The 18,277-nt window shown below is 41.0% G+C and overlaps 1 protein-coding gene across 3 annotated transcripts; it reads left to right on the forward strand.

The window, feature by feature from the left end:
- The first annotated feature begins 74 nt into the window (after nucleotides 1–74).
- LOC123960264 (rasGAP-activating-like protein 1) lies at nucleotides 75–17,569 on the forward strand. Of its 3 annotated transcripts, none has more exons than XM_046034909.1 (21): nucleotides 82–484; nucleotides 777–833; nucleotides 2,422–2,535; nucleotides 2,917–2,978; nucleotides 5,126–5,255; nucleotides 5,755–5,836; nucleotides 6,040–6,180; nucleotides 6,337–6,428; nucleotides 7,382–7,499; nucleotides 7,716–7,869; nucleotides 9,522–9,586; nucleotides 9,836–9,948; nucleotides 10,582–10,774; nucleotides 10,964–11,101; nucleotides 12,143–12,287; nucleotides 12,953–13,125; nucleotides 14,027–14,164; nucleotides 14,477–14,612; nucleotides 15,319–15,433; nucleotides 15,647–15,723; nucleotides 15,830–17,569. In XM_046034909.1, the coding sequence occupies exons 1-21, from the start codon at nucleotides 420–422 to the stop codon at nucleotides 15,976–15,978; spliced, it is 2,457 nt and encodes an 818-aa protein (XP_045890865.1). In that variant the 5' UTR covers nucleotides 82–419; the 3' UTR covers nucleotides 15,979–17,569. The 3 variants fall into 3 exon arrangements, with proteins under 3 accessions (XP_045890866.1, XP_045890865.1, XP_045890864.1); XM_046034908.1 differs by having other exon boundaries at nucleotides 87–484; nucleotides 15,313–15,433; XM_046034910.1 differs by lacking the exons at nucleotides 15,319–15,433; nucleotides 15,647–15,723; nucleotides 15,830–17,569 and having other exon boundaries at nucleotides 75–484; nucleotides 14,027–14,172; nucleotides 14,477–14,615.
- Nucleotides 17,570–18,277: the final 708 nt, after the last annotated feature.

An 18,277-nucleotide genomic window follows, 5' to 3' on the forward strand; every position in this document is an offset into this window, starting at 1 on the left:
CAAAGAAAAGACACTCCTGAGGACCATTACAAATTAGTACGACATCGTATCACAAAGAAAAAGGGCAATGGCAATTAAAAAGAGATTGTGAACGATGTCAAATATGAAAACAAATCATTTCTAGAGCTGTTGTTGTTTAATGATGTTTATAAGATCGTGTTTTATTTTTTTCAGAATGGAAAAACAAGATCTGGTGAAAGACTGACAAAGCCAAAACCCGGTTCAGCTGCCCACACTGTGACCCTGACTCGGCTGCTGCATGCGCGCCTTTGTCGCGCGCTACTGGTGGGCTGCGCGCCGTCACGCGCCGAAGGTGCCATGACATGAAGAAAACTCACTTGCGGAGGGGAAGAGCAGTATTTATAAGAGCGCGTATGGGAACATAGGAGGAATTGGATTAATAGCTCCCTGGACTGAAAATGGCCAAAAACACATCTCTTTATTTTAGAATTGTCGAGGGCAGAAACCTCCCGGCCAAAGACGTGTAAGTAGCCTAATTTCTGAATGTGCATGTGCTTCTGGGCTCAAGTCCTTGCTTTTATAATAAGCAATTGTTTAATTGCTATTAGAGTAGAAAGACAAGAAAAAGAAAGTTGATCTGCATTTTAAACGCCAATTCCTGGTAGCCTACATATTATCCTGTAAATGTGTTCATGGAATTAGAGGCGAGATAGTCAGTCCAGGTATATCCACTACTAAAGCGAACGGGAAATTAGCTTACCATCAGGCAAATTGACTATGCTTATTTGTCTCTATGTTTTTCTTATCATCTTAAGCTCCGGAACCAGTGATCCATACTGCATTGTAAAAGTTGACAATGAAGTTGTGGCCAGGTGAGTTCTCTCTGATTAAACATGCGGATCTACAAAATATGTGCATGAAAAGGATCTTTTCTGTAAAGCCACACCGGTAGAATGTCTATCGCTTATTGTGGTGCTCAGATAGGTCATTTTAATGACGTTCATCACAGTAGAGATATATTTGCATTACGTTGGTTTCTGGCTGTGCTCCCGCTACTCTTCACATGTAAGCCAGGGTGGAGTGTGTAAGATCAGGTTGGTGGTGCCCACACCGTGGTCCCTCCAACACAGCGAACCTGATACTCATCTGTCCTTTAAAACACCCAGCAGGTAACCATGGAGAGGGTGCATCAATTATTGCACAGGGATCCTGGTGTGAGCAAGGATGCAGAATGCACCAGTTCAGAGGTGTTTGAGTGCAAAAGCATGGATGATTTCATCCTCCAAAGTATTCAAATGAAAGGTTATTTTGAATAGAGGCCACAGCACATTATTTCCAACTGGTGCTGTTTGACAGCAATCCATATTTCATTGTTGTGGGCTTTAACAAGAACATGGGGTGAATTCACTGGCCATTGTTCCATCTGGCATCATTAGGGAAAACGGCACAATGATTCACTGCAGACACTCACACTGATTATCTTGTACTTGTTACTGGCCAACTGACTCCTCGAGTGTGATGCTCATGGATGATGTGGCTGAGGGATTGTGGTGGAGAATAATGGGTACAGTACACTCCAAGAAACAGGCTGGTTTATTATAACTTGTCCCTAGGGTAGGGCATTCTTTTATGTCTTTTGATGGTATTGACAATATGGTATATGACTGATACTGATACCCAAATGTACTTTTTTAAAGGAATAAACCTGTTTTTCTAAAAAAAAAAAAAAAATCTTGTAGATGTAAAAACATAAGCCATAGAAGAAATTGCATGAATGAACAGTCTAAACTTGATAAAATAATGATTTACATTAAATCAGGGACTACTGATTTAATGTAAATCTGTATACTGAAAAGTATACAAGATTTCACATCTGACCAGCCATTCAGCACCAACCAATTATTTGATAGTATGTGTGTTATGGATGGCTTTAACAGAACTCTTAAGAGCCCTTATAAAATGATATACGCTGAAAGCTTACTGATGCCTTTAAGCAGGCCATTTTAACTTGGTGTAGGGCAGTGATGATTTGCGACGCTGATATCATGACCGATGTGACCGATCCACCAAAGAGGGATTTCTTATATTGTTTCATTTGAATCATCAAGAGCCCAAACAAGTACAACTATTTAGTATATCACAAAAGAGCTAACATTTAGATACATGTCAGAAAAACATAGAAATTTGTGTAGCAGACTTATGTTTTTAATTATTCCATATTCTGGTAATCATCAAACCCTAGTTCTTTTGCATATTACTTTAAAAGCATAGTCTGTCTACATCAGGTGTACTTACCAAGTGGGTAAGTGAGAGCTCATAATACTGCTGCTATATTTACAATGATTTCTGACTCCTGCCATTACTCTACTGGTTTCTACTGCATAAATCTGTTGCATACTTTCATGTGATATGTTTCTGTGTATGGTCTGATTGACAAGCATGTTAAATTTCTATTTCCAGGACTGCAACAGTGTGGAAGAACCTTAATCCTTTCTGGGGTGAAGAGTACACGCTGCACCTACCGATGGGGTTTCATTCACTGTCCTTTCATGTCATGGACGAGGACACAATTGGGTAAAACTTTCATCCAGACCGGTCTCAAAATTATTCCATATTCGACCATTACTCTTGACTGACAGAGCTTGGCAGTTGATTAATAGTCCTCTAAGTCATGTGTGTTTGCTTAACTTGGCTCATGAATTGATATATTTGGGTTAAAACGCCATGTACAGTTTAAATGTTTTGGGAAAAGAAACTCCAAGCTTTGAATAAACAAACATCATCAGGCAGATGGTCATCCAGACTGAGTGATTAAAGGTTCTCTTCTCGTGACCACCAGTAATCTTATTAGTCTGTCTTCAAATTCACCTCATTTAACTCTAGCAAGATCAAACAACTTTGACAGTATTTTCAATAGCTTCTATCTGATAATATTTTATCTTTTTTTTAATACAGCCACGATGATGTTATTGGGAAGATAACTCTGAGCAAAGATGCCATTGGATCTCAAGCTAAAGGTATGAGTGAACAAATCTGCATCAGTCTGTGAGAGGACCAAAGGTTAAACAAACACGGCTTCCCATGAGCGAGTCAAAGGTCTGTGTGATTGAGTAGATGTGGCTTTTTTTTTAGACAGGGTTCTGGGAACGTTTCTTGGAGTTCTCTCACACATGTAATTTTATTTGCTCACGTTTATCAATCACTTTTTTGAGAGCCCCTTTCAGTTGTGTTAATTCTAACTCACAGGCAATGAAATTATCATAGTTCTCCCGGTGCTTGTCTGCATAAACTGTGTTTTTTTCCCCATTGTGCGTTATAAACCATCATTTTGAGCGGAAACCTGCAGCGCTGTAAAATGAGATCAACCAAAGCCTTTCAAATAGCCTCCATCTAACCATTTAATGTCTGGCTCTCACAGATGCGTTCACATTCAAGACATTAGTCACAATGTTTACCTCGGCATGGACTCGAGCACTTTCTACACCGTCTTGGCCAGACATACGGCATTTAAAATATGGAATGTCGTGATGTTGTTGTAGTTTTATTAAATTGCTCAAAGTGTTTACCGGGGTATGTTTGCTGCATACTGATGCCTCTCTCCTGAGAGCCACCTGGCATGGCCTTCACTCATGTGATTCATTGCTACATGGTGGTACTGAGTCAGTTACTCCCTCACAGGAATCCTCTCACAGTCTGGCCTTGACATTGTGTCTCAAATTTCTGAAATAATAAAACGAAAAACATTGAATTTGACATGATTGAAATGTAAAAAATAACAAATCATTTACATGTTGTTCAGACCATCAAGGATGATATTGTAGTTTTGTTTTTTACTGTCACCTTGTCTGGTACTTGCCAGCATTATAAACAGATTAGATTGTCAATTAGTCAATGAATTATACCAGAAAATAGTAAAAATGCCCACCACAATTTCTTAAAGCCCAAGGTGAAGTCAACAAAATGCTTGCACACTCCATATGCTTAAAATATTCAGTTTACTGTTGAATAGGACAAAGAAAAATAACTAATAATTTCTAAAAAGTAATCAATTATCAAAATAAAAATAAACCTGCTCAGAAGATCATTGGTACCCATCTCCCGAGCATCAGTGATATCGGTGAGGTGAAGTGCCTACGCAGAGCCCAAAGGATACTAAAGGACAGTACCCACCCAGCCACAGCCTGTTCACCCTGCTGCTTTCTGGGAAGAGATGTAGACGTTTCTGCTGTCACACCACCAAACTGCAGAGCAGCTTTTTTTCACCAAGCTATCAGACTCTTAAACTCTAATTCATCGTCAGCACTGCTCCACTGATTATAGTTTATTTCTGTTTACCATTTTTTATAATTGATTCTGTATGAATGTGTATCTGCTATGTAGCAGAAGGGAGTTACAAAACTCGATTTCACTCTATAACTTGTTATATTGTGACAATGAACCTAACTACTGTTACGGCAGAAAATTGTGTCCTCTTACATTTAATCTTTTATGTATGATCTTTTAATATTATTATTATTACTATTCTCGTTATGGCTTATAGATATAAATATATATTGTGTATTTTATCTTAACTTATCTTAATTTATCTTTTATCTTAACCTTGCCTCTCCTATAGTCCTTATGTTAGTCCATCCACATTTACTAGGGTTTAGGTCAGAGCTGTGAGATTGTTTTGGTGTTTTCCTCTCTTGTTGTTCCTCTCTTCTCCTTGAATGTTCATTCAAGGCCGAGAGAGGATGTCTGTTCTCCAAAACATAGAAACCTAGACTGTGTAAATGATGATGCATCCCTTTGCTCTGGGCTAGACGCCCGAAGCCGCCCTAGGCAGCAGGTCTCTGCACCAGCTGTATATGTGTATAAGTACTTCTCTGTTTATTCTCTTTTGTTAATAAATTCTTCACAGACAGTGGTTGGTTGTAAATCAATTCTTTGCTCATTCCCTCACCAGGAATATAATTTAACACCTACCTAAAATAGTTGCCGATTTTTCTGCCTTTCAACTAATTGATTAATCACCTAAACATTTTAGCTTTGACATGACATTAGTGCTGAAATGATTAGTTGATAAATCCATTTGTCAATCTGACAGAAAACAATTCATTGGAAAAAAAGAATGATGGTGAGTTGTTTTAATGACTAATCTCTCTCTATGGGGTATGGTCAGGACTTGATAGCTGGGTGAACCTGACGAGGGTGGACCCTGATGAGGAAGTCCAGGGAGAGATCCATCTGAGTCTGGAGCTACTGAAAGATACAGAGAAGATCAACCTGCGATGTCAAGTCATCGAAGCCAGGTAATCCTGCCGCTGCCGTTAAAATGTGAGGAAACTGAGCTTATTTAGAGTTAACGATGTAGTTGCAAGTGGTAACACCATCATATGTCTTATATGTAGCTTTAAGATGATTAAAATGGTCACCAGTCAGAAGTTGAGTATCTGTCACTGAGACCTGGCAGTTTCATCACTGTTTCTGTGCTGAAATCCTATCACCATCACCCCGCAGGCCTCCACACTCCCCTCCTGAGTCATACTGCCACCACTCACACCACAATCACTGCCCCATCTGTGCGTCCCAGGCTACAGTCTCTCCCTATCAGGCCGGGCACTAATGAGCGTGTCAATCAGGGCTTGACATTGTGTAACTCAGACATGCTCGGGTGAATGTGAATTAAGTTTGAAAGAATAAGGTCAAGTGGAAAGCAGTGTTTTGCTGTTTTAACAGGTAATAGGAGTTTGTTGAGCAATTGAGTGTATTGATCAGTTCTCTTGTCTCTTGGCCTGCTGATTCCCACAGAGACTTGGCTCCAAGAGACATTTCTGGAACCTCTGATCCGTTTGCGCGAGTTATTTTCAACAACCACAGTGCAGAGACCTCGGTGAGCTCTATGTGCGTGCATGTAAGAGTATCTATTGGTTCAGTTAGAGCCAGAAGTACACATTCTTGTATTGTAGTTGATGGTTGTGTGGTAGTCTCAATGTCTGTTATTTAGTTTAATATTACTGTACACGTGAGAAGGCTGAGATGACCAGATGTGTAGAGAAAAGAGTTTTAGGATTTACCAACACTGCTGGGTTTTAGATTATCAAGAAGACCCGTTTCCCTCACTGGGGAGAGACCCTGGAGCTGGAGTTGGATCCGGTGGAGCTGAGTGAGGAGGGGACTGTCACTGTGGAGGTCTGGGACTGGGACATGGTGGGCAAGAATGACTTTCTGGGAAAGGTGAGGATGCCATGATTTATAATAAAATATTTCATGGATTTAACGTTCTGTTCACAACAAAATATGCTTCACCCAGAAATACAGAACCATCGTAAAATTCCTCAAGTTATTTTACCTGTCTGATATTGTGTGCTTGTTTGATCTTTCTTTTCACAGGTGGAAATCCCTTTTGCCTGTTTGCACAAGACACCTCTGTTAGAGGGCTGGTTTCGTTTGCTGCCCTTGGGTAACAATGAGGTTGATGCTGGGTGAGGATTACGAGTGTGCTTGTTTGTACGTTGTGGTGAGTTTATGTGTTTGTATAACTGAGACTAGAATTTTTGCTTTAGGAATTTTTGAGACATTCAGTGTTTTGAAATGCACTCAAGGAAAGTATTTGTTCCCCGCCGTGCTTCGGTTCATGCATTTAAATGAACGTTCACAGGTGGACAGCCAGGTCTCTGACAGCATCTGTTCCTTGAGATAAATTTAGAACAAAGCAAGTCGAGGGAACTGCTAAAGGATAGTGTCAAAGGAAAGTGAATCTCACAGTGGAAGGGTTTTTGTTGAGGGGAGCATATTGCGTAGATGCTGGTAAGAGATCTACAGTAAAAACGAAGTGTCATTGCAAAAGATATTCCCTCTGGGACTATTTGTTTACAGCTATTGGTGTGTGAATGCAGTGTGACTTTACCCCAGTTTTCTTAACCATAAGGACTCCTTTACATGGTTTTAGAAACATCATTCCCCATTGGTAAGCCTGGCATGATATTACTATTTACTTTTGGTGTATGTTATCAGTGTTTCACCTTACAAGAAGATAGACAGTTTGTAAGACAATTTCAAAAAAGAATTAAACGCACTAAAAAATAAAATTCACTAACGCAGTGAAATCGGTTTCTTTCCAATTTACTGAATTGTGGATTTCACACACTTCCTGCATAATGTGTCCTACAGAAAAACAGTGCAAATGATATTGCAGTATTTAAACAAAGCCAGATAATCAGTTGTCTTTGGTCGTCCTCACTTACAGAAAGTAATTCAGTAGCTCAAGAGTATTTGGAAAAAAATCTTTTCCACATAAATGTTCTGGTTGCTGTCATAGACACTTCTTTTCCTTGGTTTCCGGGACATTTTTAATTGCACCTTACCTCACTATAAGATCAAAGTGTCTAGAAAATGTCCTTTTTTTAGATTCTGCGTTTTTTCCCTCTGTTGCCAGTGGCAAGCTGGGAGCGCTGCGTCTGAAGGTGCGTTTGGTGGAGGATCGGATCTTGCCTTCTGTGTACTATCAGCCCCTAATTCACCTTCTGGTGGAGTCGGTCATCTCCCCTACAGAGGTCAGCATCACAATTTATTCTTCAAGACTGATATTCATTCGCACACCTATATGTTAAACAATAACATTGAGAGATGGCTTTCCTTCCTGCGGTGCTTTCCCTCAACCTAAACCGCAGTTATCTACACTAAACCTGGTTCATTAGTTGGCTTTCCAACAACAGGAAAACGTTGCCAATGTCAGCAACATATCATAACCTGCATCCTCTTCTCTCCAGGTGGAGGAAAGCAGTGCTCTGACCATGCTGGAGGAGGTGACCACGGTTGAGAGCCGGCAGGATGTGGCAATGACCCTTGTGAAGATCTACCTGGGCCAGGGCCTGGTGGTGCCATTCCTCGATTACCTTAACACCCGGGAGGTCAACCACACCAGTAAGATTAACGGAATAACACCAGAACTGTTTAAAATATCAGATCATTGTCAGGCAGAGCCATTTGTAAGTGTAATGTCAGAAAGGCAGAATCTTGTGTGTATCTCCATCTCAACAAAGAAAAATTTAACATGGCTACTGTGTATTTATTATGTATTCTTGTCAAATAGATTAAATTGTTGCACCATTACCGCCTTTACGTATTAGCTCAAAACAGTTTACATCTAACAACTGTGATTACATAATACACTGCGTGCACAAGACCTTAGTTTATCCATATTAGTCAGCGTTTGGGACAAGCCAGTTTGCTGTTATTGCTCCACTCTCCAGAAACCTTCTGAGGGCTGCTTCTATTTAACTCTGAATTGACATTAAGGTCTCTGAACACCGCATTCACGGTCTGTGTGTGGGCAGTTCAGGTCCACCAGAACTATATTTACTACCCCGATGCCAATTATTTACTCACCCAATAGTCTTTTAATGGCTTCTCTGCGGTCTGCATTAGTCATGTTTTTGCCTCCGCACCACATCCCCGTTGCTAATTCACACAGACTTGTGCTCTGGTCTTTGGGCTCTGCTGTAGTTTGAGATAATAAGCATAGTGCCTAAGTTTCCATAGCAACTCCACAGGATCCGAACAGTAACTGCTTGATCAGGAATAGAGGGTGCAAGGAGCCAGACATTAAAGTTGGGCACAGGGTAAAGAAAAAGAAAAATGTACTGTGCACCCACTGAGCTGCAATGAAAACCTAGCATTTCCCCATGTCCTGATTTTTAAAACCAAAATATTTTGCAGTCCTGTCACCATGGATATTTTAGTATCTCTACCTTGAAGGATTAAAGTAATGTTGCAGCAAGGCCAGTCTGCCCTCAGATGAGACGCTGAGTTGTTTCTCAAGAAGATCAATTCTTGGCTGATAAACATATATCAAACAGAATAGAAAGCATGCGCATCCAAAAAACAGCAGACAAAGGATCCACACTGTATAATTAGCTTTCAAATAATTTAATGAAGCAATATCGCAATCTCAGAGATTTTCATCAAGCTCGATTATGTTCCTGATGAGAGTCTCTGTGAAAGCTTGAAGGTTTCCTTCGTCACATTCACTGGGAGCTGTTAATACAGTGGTGGGATCCCTTTTCTGCCCTCAGATATCAAACTCTGTTTTTTTTTTTTTTGCCGTTTTTTGGCATTGTGTGCCTTTATTAGATGAACAACAGTAGGGAGATGACAGGAAATGAGGGACAAGAGAGATGGAGATTTACAAACCAGAGATTTTGTGGATCATGGATAGCGCCAGTATTTGTTTTTTTTTTAAATTGTTTTTATTTAAAACTATCTGGAGAAAGCTGACTTAGAGTAAAATTGCCAAGAGTTTACCCTCTATCTTTTACCCCCCTCGAATCAGATGAAGAAAAAAGAAACAAGATTGGAGAGAACCTCATGAAGAGCAGACAGATATGTGATAGAAAAGTAGACAATAGAAAATTTCCTTCTTGTTCTTTAAATGTATCATATCCATGCTTCTCTAAAATCTAAGCTGCTGTATACCTGTTAATGTAATATACTGTATTACATGTTGTACTTTATGCTAAATTATGTTATTTCTTACTATAAACCTTATCAATCTCTTTTATGCTTTGCTCTCATAGCGGATCCAAACACTTTATTTCGCTCCAACTCTCTTTCCTCCAAGGCCATGGAACAGTTCATGAAGGTGCGTTGCCATATCTGTTGTTTTGGTCTCTACTGAGAGTGAACGCACAATTTTACTGTTTTAATTATTTCTAACCTTTTGGTGAATCTTTGCTTTGTCTGTCTCTATCAAATGTACGAGTTAGTTACATGTCTTTTGGTCCGCTGTTGCATCATGCTGTACCTTGTTTACTCTTATGTACTATGTAGATTTACACATTTAGAAAATAAACCCTGATGTCTTCAACATCTGGTGTTGTTTTGCTGCCAGGCTGTTGGCATGCTGTATCTGCATGAGGTGCTGAAGCCCATGATCAACCGCATCTTTGATGAGAAGAAATATATTGAGCTGGACCCATGTAAGATTGACCTGAACCGCACAAGGTAAAACACATCCTGCTGGATCTCACAAGACCATGATCACATTCTGACCTAAACATAGTCCAGATCTGCTTTGCAGTTCTTAAACGACAAATGACGTGGAAGTGGAGATTTTGGGTTGTGGGTTAATGTGTGCTGTTCACAATAAATGTGTTACAATAGTCAAATGGAAAAAGCTGCCACAGGAGACTGCCCACTTTCTTTACAATTCGCCCCTGAGAGGAAGACATCGATGTGAGAAAATGAAAAAGGACTGTAAAAAAGGGGGAAGGCTGTTGCTTGGCAACTGCTATGAGGCCCCTGGGATGTCAATCTCTGACATGGAGGGAGATCCAAGATCTGGCAGTAGATCTGCCTGCCATGACCTTGTTTGTTGTCTCCATTCCCTGTCTATATATCTCCAATTCAGCACAGTGTTTATCTGTCCAGTCTCTGAAAAAGCATGCTCTCACATGTAATTGACATAGTCGGAAACAGAGAGTTATATCAGTTTTATTATGAGGGGCATTGTACAATTAGGTATATTGCTTAATTGATATGTTCCTTACATGATATATATCTGTATACAAAAACGGCTGCTATTTTGCCTTTAGGTTTCTGACACAGGGATTATGCTATCTTTCTTTCTCCCCGAAGACGAATTTCTTTTAAGGGTGCAGTGTCAGAGGCAGAGGTGCGGGACAGCAGTGTGGAGATGCTGCAGAGCTACTTAACAAGCATCATTGAATCAATCGTGGGCTCAGTCGATCAGTGTCCTCCCGTAATGAGAGTGGCCTTCAAACAGCTACACAAGAGAGTAGAGGAGCAATTTGCCGAACCTGAGAATGAGGTCAGTCTGGAGCAAAGCATGTGGAAGAAAAACAGCCGTAAAACACCTTTCCAGTGCATTTTAATGTATCTGTGTGTAGGGCTTGTGTGTTAGAGATTTAATCAATTTACATTACCATTACATGTTGTATATTCAGCCACAGCCCTTGGCTTCATTAACATTCCTTTCATATTGACTGCATTTTTGCAGGATGTGAAGTATCTGGCCATCAGTGGATTCTTTTTCCTGCGTTTTTTTGCTCCTGCAATCCTTACACCTAAACTGTTCCAGCTGAGGGATCAGCATGCTGATACACGTACAAGCAGAACACTGCTACTACTGGCCAAGGTACTATTCACAACACAGAACACAGGCATACATACAGAAACTGCTATGAATAATTTATTCATGTCCAGACATCACACTTAACCGAAGAAAAAACAAACTGCAAAGAAGTGGATGCACAGGATGTGGTGCTACATGCTGTCTGCCAACAGTGAGGGATTTTAATTTGCAAGTGTAAAATAAATAAATATGAAGCAGAAACACAACACACAGTGTTTAGACCATGTGTACAGGCAGCAGTGCTTTGTTTTTGATGTTACACTTTGTTAGCGTCCCAGAGGCTGGAATTAATTTATTTTATAGAAGTAGAAATTTGTGACAACTCAATATCATACGCAGCACATCTCACAATGGGTTGATTTACCAAGTTCACCAAGTATGCAGTGGTTTTCACTGCCGAAGTGTGGCCATAAAACTTACCTACCACGATACCTTTTCAATTTATGTCTCGCTCAAACATCCTGTTTCAAATAGAAATAGATCAAATTACAAACAAAGGACTCAATCAAAATAACATTTCTAGTGGGATATAACTGAGAGCTCACCGTGCTTTTGAAGGGAAGTGACCCACCAGCTGTTACTAAAATGAACAACCTAAATTTCACTAAATATAGGATAAAAAAATTCTAAATAAATAAATAATAAATTGTCACATATTGCAAGAAAAGTGAAACCTTGTTGCTCTCCCACGTGTGGCGTCTGTGGTTGCTGTCCATGGTGCTGAAGCGCTGTTGCCATGGGTCTTCTATAGAGAAAGGGAACATGGCTATTTTTACCTCTGTGTGTGTGTGTATGTGTGTGTGCTGCAACCAGACTGCGGTTCAAAGCCGAGCATCAGAGAGGGGTGTAGAGAGGGACTTCCTCCTCGCCCTACGCCAGGTGTGGGCCGGACAAAGGGCCTCACAGCATGCTTGGCCTCAGGGACCCTTTTGATCTCCGACTTTTAGATATGCAGTCACTCACACTGAGTTCTGTCAGTTACTGGAGATTTGATGTGCTGGAGATGTGAGTGTTGCGTGGACATTGTGTCTTTATGATCGGCAGGCGTTGCAAAGTGTCGGGAACTTGGGCCTTCAGCTGGGTCACGGAAAGGAGCAGTGGATGGCGCCCCTTCATCCCATCATCCTGCGCAGTGTGGCGTCTGTCAAAGACTTCCTGGACAAGTTGATCGACATAGATCATGACATTGGTAAGGCTGAAAATAGAGAAACTTGTAATCACAAGGAAAGAAGGTCAAGCTGTTGAGCTATTCAGCCAGAGGCCAGCTGCCAGAGTAGCAGCTCCCAGATGATATCAGGATTAAGCGAAACAATACTGTAGCTCAATAGTAAAATATTCATAACTAGCTGGAAGCCTAGAAAAGAGACGACATGGTTAACGAGCTGGCGGGGAGCTGGAGTGCGAAGCCACAGGTGCTTGTACATGCAACACTGGTACCCAACATGTCTTGGCTGCTTTCTTGTCGTCATGTGTCACTGAGGCTGTTGTGAAACATATTCCCTCTCTGATGTATCATGTTTCAGCCTCCTTCTGCACATCACACCCACTCTTTTTTCTCTTAAAGGCCAGTTTGACATTTAATGCTCTTCAGGTGGATTTGTTGGACAGAAGTGGACGCTTGTTATTGCCTCTTTGAAGCTGTCCCTCATGTGGTGATGAAGGAGGCTGAGGTGCCATCAATAGCAAAGTGCTGAAAGTGAAGGCTTGCACTAGTTTAACATTAAAGACACACACTCACTGTTTGTTTATTGTCACAGCACCACCTTGTGTCTATATGGAGCATGACATTACATGTGCATTGCAAAGTGTTTCTCTACGTTCTCTGTTTACAACTCTTTCAACTTCATCCTGCAGTGTCCGAGGTGCCACAGAGGGCTGTATTCATGCCCTCAGTCACAGTTAAAGAGGGGTACCTCCACAAACACAAGGCAGAGGGACCCCAGCTGCTCTCCCGCTTTGCCTTTAAGAAACGCTACTTCTGGTTGACCAGTGAGACGCTGTCCTACGCCAAGACCCCTGATTGGCAGGTTGGTACTGAACCAGTAGGCTAGAGCTTTATATTCTCCAACAAATTATTTATCTACTTTACTACACTATCCTTACTAAATCTACCTTCTCTTGTGACTTCCGGATCAGAAAAAAAGTCATGTCAGCTAGATAACTGCTTATTCATCCTCTTTGTCTTATATACAAGCCAAATGTAGATGAGTAAACTTTGAATCAAAGTCATGTGAAAGTGACTCGTCCATTATTAGAAGCTGATATGCCTTCTGATGATGAATTAGCCACTGTGTCTACCCTTGGAAGGACGTTTATTAACACGGCTCAAAAAAAGAGGAAACATTTTGGTCTTCCCCAGCTTGCTTTATTGTATTTGTGTTGATCTCCTTGTGAGAACATCATTAGTGTTATTACCATGCGGTGCCTAACCTTGTGATAATGATTTCCTCTCATTCACTAGTGACAGAGAGAGATGGAGACGAAGAGGGGAGCAGGCTCTCTCTAGCCCAGTAAAAAGCTCTCTCTTTGAGCCAGTCTTGGCTTTGTGTGACTGGAATAAAGGCGAGGGGTAATTGAAGGCTGTGGATATTCATGCTAACATTGCAAATCAGATTGCAGACAATGTCCCGGCCCCTTTCCTCCACGTTGGAGCACTCCAGTCGAGTGAAGCGAGCTCCCATTGGAAGTGGCTGATTTACACTTTAAAGTGGCCTTTGCTGCCATGTTGATCTCATCTTCACTTCCTTCTTGTCTCACACTCTTCTTAATGTGTGGAATAGATTTCAGTATTAGAGACTTGCACTCCAATGTCGCTTTTATTTTACTTAACCTAAGTCTAAACCACCTAAGGCAAAAGCATGATCCATCACTACCAGCCTGTGCATACTTGTGTTAATTGGTGTTGTGGTTTGTGGCTAATTGTTGCAGGTGCGCTCCTCAATCCCTATTCAGTGTGTGTGTGCCGTGGAGAGGGTGGATGAAAATGCCTTTCAGCAGCAGAATGTAATGCAGGTCATCACCCAGGACAACGACGGGCAGCTGCACACCATGTACATCCAGTGCAAGGTGCATTGGTACTGACACAAAAATGCCTTTTTCTTGGTTATGGCGCAGATAAAGGATTAGTTTCTTGATCCATTATTTTGTTGACAGTTTGCTGTGTTCTTCAATTAGAGATAAGCTCAAATAAAATACTGATGTTTATTAGAAGAACCCCTTTGTGCTCACTTGAGCCATAAATAAATAAAATTGGATTTACCTTTTATCAGTGAAGGCTTGTTAGTTAATTACGTTTGCATTGCACATTTCCACCTGCTTTGATTTCAAAATGTCTGTAATGGACCAATGAACTCATGGTGGGTCTTTTTGTCTGAATAGAACGTGAATGAGCTAAACCAGTGGCTATCAGCGATCAGGAAAGTCAGCATTTACAATGAGCGCATGCTGCCCTCTTTCCACCCAGGAGCTCATCGCAGTGGCAAGTGGACTTGCTGCCTGCAGGCGGACCGTGCTGGTAATACTACTTCTATTAATTGTGATGTTGCACAAACGTTAAAAATCGTTCTACAAGGACTCAGGATGGTGTGTGATTATCTGACTGATATTTAATGCACTGATTGTGATCGTATCTGAAAAATGTAGCTCACATTTACCGTTACATGTGTTTAATCGCACCCAAGATACCATCGCCAGGAATGAAGGACAACACTGCCTGTGCTCTGGGATGCTGTTACCCAGAGCACAAGCATTGTTGTCCATCAAAATGCTAAGCTTACATCTAGTAACATTATACTTTCATACTTCACTTGAACTTGTAGCTGGCATCAAAGAGCGAATGAGCTCCCGGGGATCCATATTTAATGAATAAACTCTTCATTTGTAGCTGCCATGTTTTTGTTGCTTCAGTGGAGAATGAGCTCTGAGAATCATAATGTGATTTTTTTTCTGACCAATTTCGTTTAGTCACAAGCTTGATTAAATTCCGTGTGGTTTTTGAGTCCTGAACAACAGAATCATTTTTGTTTATATGACATGAGTTCCGTGTAGGTTAAACACTGGGTAATGCCAGGATTTGGGGTTTGATTGCCACTGTGGCTTTTGGCACTAAAAATGTAATGGACTATGAGACGTCCATCAAATTGTCAAGTTGAAGGATTTGGCTGTGCAAGGTCTGCATTCAGAGCATCACTGTTCAATAAAAGGCTGGTTCTCAGTTACAGGCTGCAGTAGAACCCATTCTGCTGTCACTTTGGGTGACTGGAGTGACCCACTGGATCCCGACGTGGAGACGCAGACCATATACAAGCAGCTTCTCCAGGGCAAAGACAAACTCAGGTCAGTGGAGACGCATCCTCAGCCTGCATGCAGTTAATTTACTAGCCACTAGAGGTCTATGTTGCAACACAGGAGTGTACTCCTCTGCTGCTTCTGCTGATGCTTGTTGACATTACTATCACATGGTTACCTGTCACTCTGTGAGAAGACAAAGCAGCTTCCAGAGAACAATCATGTGTTAATTATGTTTAATGTATCTGACTGATGTTGCAGGAAAAAATATCTGGAGATGCCAGACGCTGATCAAACGGCCAGCAACAAAGTAAAGAACAACTCTGACATTCACCCAGGTGAGGCTGCTGCTGCTGCATCCAAACTGTACATTTTCTGCCACGGTAAAAGAGTTTTTATTGTTTTGTATGTTATCATCATGATTGTAAACTTTCTGTTTCATAGATAGTGCAGAATGCAATGTTAAGCTAATGAAGCCAGGTCAGAGCATTGCTGCTCGGCTGTTGGCGGTGGTAGAGGATCTGGAGCAGGCTCACGCCACCTTCCAGCGAAGAGAAAAGGAGGACGCCACCAGTGTCTTTCTGAATCCCTAGACTGGACATAGACTGGGATCCACTAATGCCTGAGAGGGCGGGGGGCCAGCATCCTGTACAAACACGAGTGAGCATCTATTATAGCAGCTGTTCACTCTCTTGATTGTCAGGGAGAAAAACGTGGCCACAGGGTGCAACCACTTCCAGCCTTTTAGTACATTTCCCGCTGTAAAGAGCAGAGGGAATTCTGCCACTTTGAATCTTTTTGTATTCTCTGAGTGCCACCGACTTCAACAGCGCTGGGGAGAGATTATGATACTTGATGATAAAGGGGGCCGAGGGACTTTGAAGCATGATCTGACTTGATATTTTTTATGTAGATAAGAAACAATCCCTTGCATGGCCTGCATCCACTTGTTGTGAAATGTGAAATGTGAAAAGAAGCTTTTATATTTTGGGATAATGTACAGGACCTCGGTCGCACATTTTTATGCAAAAAGCTTGTTGTAGTGTAATCTACAGTACCTGAATGTAAGGTGTTTTGATATTGCTTTTAAACGTTTTGTATTTTGTTGAGGCAATTTATTGCCATGTTCCCAATGTAGCAGTGACATTAACATTACAGGTCATACCACCCTGAGATTATGAAATGCTGGCGCGCATGCCACAGTTTGAAGTTGCCTGTACAGTGAGCAAAATTAATATTATTTTAATCCTGCGTTGGTTCCTTTATACAAAACAATGTGTTTTTGTTTGGTGCTATGGCCAGTCAACTTAAATGTTTGGTTCTGATGTCATTTGCGTATTTAAAATGTCCTTACACTTGATATAGCCATTCCTCAAGTCGCAAGGGTAATATTTACCTGTTAACAATATAATGTCCATACATATAAAGAATCGATCTTCAATGTAACTGAGGCAATAGAAGTAACAATGAATGTTCCCATTTAATAAGTTTACTTTTTTGGTTTTGGTGCCACTGCATTTGGTTCACATGTGTCAGGCTATGTTTAAGATGCCAAATTTGTTTTTAAAAATGTAAAAAAAAAACAACCTCACAAACCCAAAAATTTTGAAGCACTCAAGTAAATCAATTTTTTTTATCTGTGAAATACACACACTGTACACAGACATATTGTAAAGCCATTTCCCGTAAAGCGAGTAGTTTTCTGTGTCTTTCCCTTAAACAGAGAAGGTTAGTGAGTGTAATGGAGATCAGATGTGTGATCTCTGATAGCCTCAGCAGGCCACCCTGCCTCTGGAGCTTCTGGTACTGCCACTGTAGTGTCTGTCTTTTAGAGGAAAAACTTTGGATAAATTGATGTTAACACTATACGTATGCCAGACATGACAATCAATACGCTACCATCATACAGAGTTATTCCTTAAGTGTTCTGGTACTTGCTGCACTCCAAAATATGTTTTAGTGATTTGCCACTTCAGCTCTATCGCAGAGTCTTTTTAAACTAGATTAAACATCAGATGTCGCTTGTGAACTTGATATTCCCCGAATGAGGGCTTTTATTTTGAAAACAAAGACACTACTGCCTGTGCTTTATTTTGCAATTACACAATGATGGTTTGTTCCAAGTGGATCGTTACTGTGAACTAAACACAACTGTATTTTTCAGTAAACTTTAATTTCAGCTTATGTGTCTAATTTGTCAAATTTGTGTTCTCTGCTAGTTAACTTTGGCAGTCTTACAAGTAGAAATGATTAATACTAGGTATGTCATTTTCTTGCTTATGTCCATTCCTCTCCTGTTTGGTTTTAAAGTGGAAGGTGTGACTCAGCGCAGGCAATGTCATTCATTCACTCATGGTGTTACTGGAAATATCATTACTTGTTACCCTCACAGTATCATGGTTACCACACCACCCCTTTGGTCAAATAAATAATTATAATCTAATAGATTTAATAATATCTATTAGATTATTAATATTGCAGACAATATATATATATATATATATTAATAATCAAACCACTATAACCACATAATTTACAATCCAACAGGAGTCTGAATCTACTGTTAAATTATGCCACACAAACAATGTTTGTGGCTGTTCTTCCTCCCGGCCTTATTTAAATGCTAATGAGAGCAGTGATGCGGCAGAGTCTCCCTGCTAGCGCTCTCATTAGACACGAGGGGTGAGCGATGAGAGGAGGCAGGGCAGGGGGTTCAGCAACCAGAACTAGGAGGAGACTGACCCCTGAGATGCTGGGTCAGTGCTGGAAGGAAGAGGGCTGTGTTGAAGGGGAAGCTGATCTCCCCGCAGGCCTTGGTGGAGGGCCAGCTTTTAGTATGCGCCAACCACAGCTCTTCACCACAGCAGCAACATACAGCAGCCAGTGACAGAA

Source organism: Micropterus dolomieu, linkage group LG21, assembly GCF_021292245.1.
Source record: "Micropterus dolomieu isolate WLL.071019.BEF.003 ecotype Adirondacks linkage group LG21, ASM2129224v1, whole genome shotgun sequence".
Lineage (NCBI taxonomy): Eukaryota > Metazoa > Chordata > Actinopteri > Centrarchiformes > Centrarchidae > Micropterus > Micropterus dolomieu.

What these genes read in the sequence shown, in the direction of transcription:
- LOC123960264 (XM_046034908.1), top strand. Translation starts at nt 420, where the DNA reads ATGGCCAAAAACACATCTCTTTATTTTAGAATTGTCGAGGGCAGAAAC. An exon ending in ACCACAGTGCAGAGACCTCG is followed by an intron (nt 5,837 to 6,039) that starts GTGAGCTCTATG and finishes GCTGGGTTTTAG; the next exon opens with ATTATCAAGAAGACCCGTTT. An exon ending in AACAATGAGGTTGATGCTGG is followed by an intron (nt 6,429 to 7,381) that starts GTGAGGATTACG and finishes CTCTGTTGCCAG; the next exon opens with TGGCAAGCTGGGAGCGCTGC.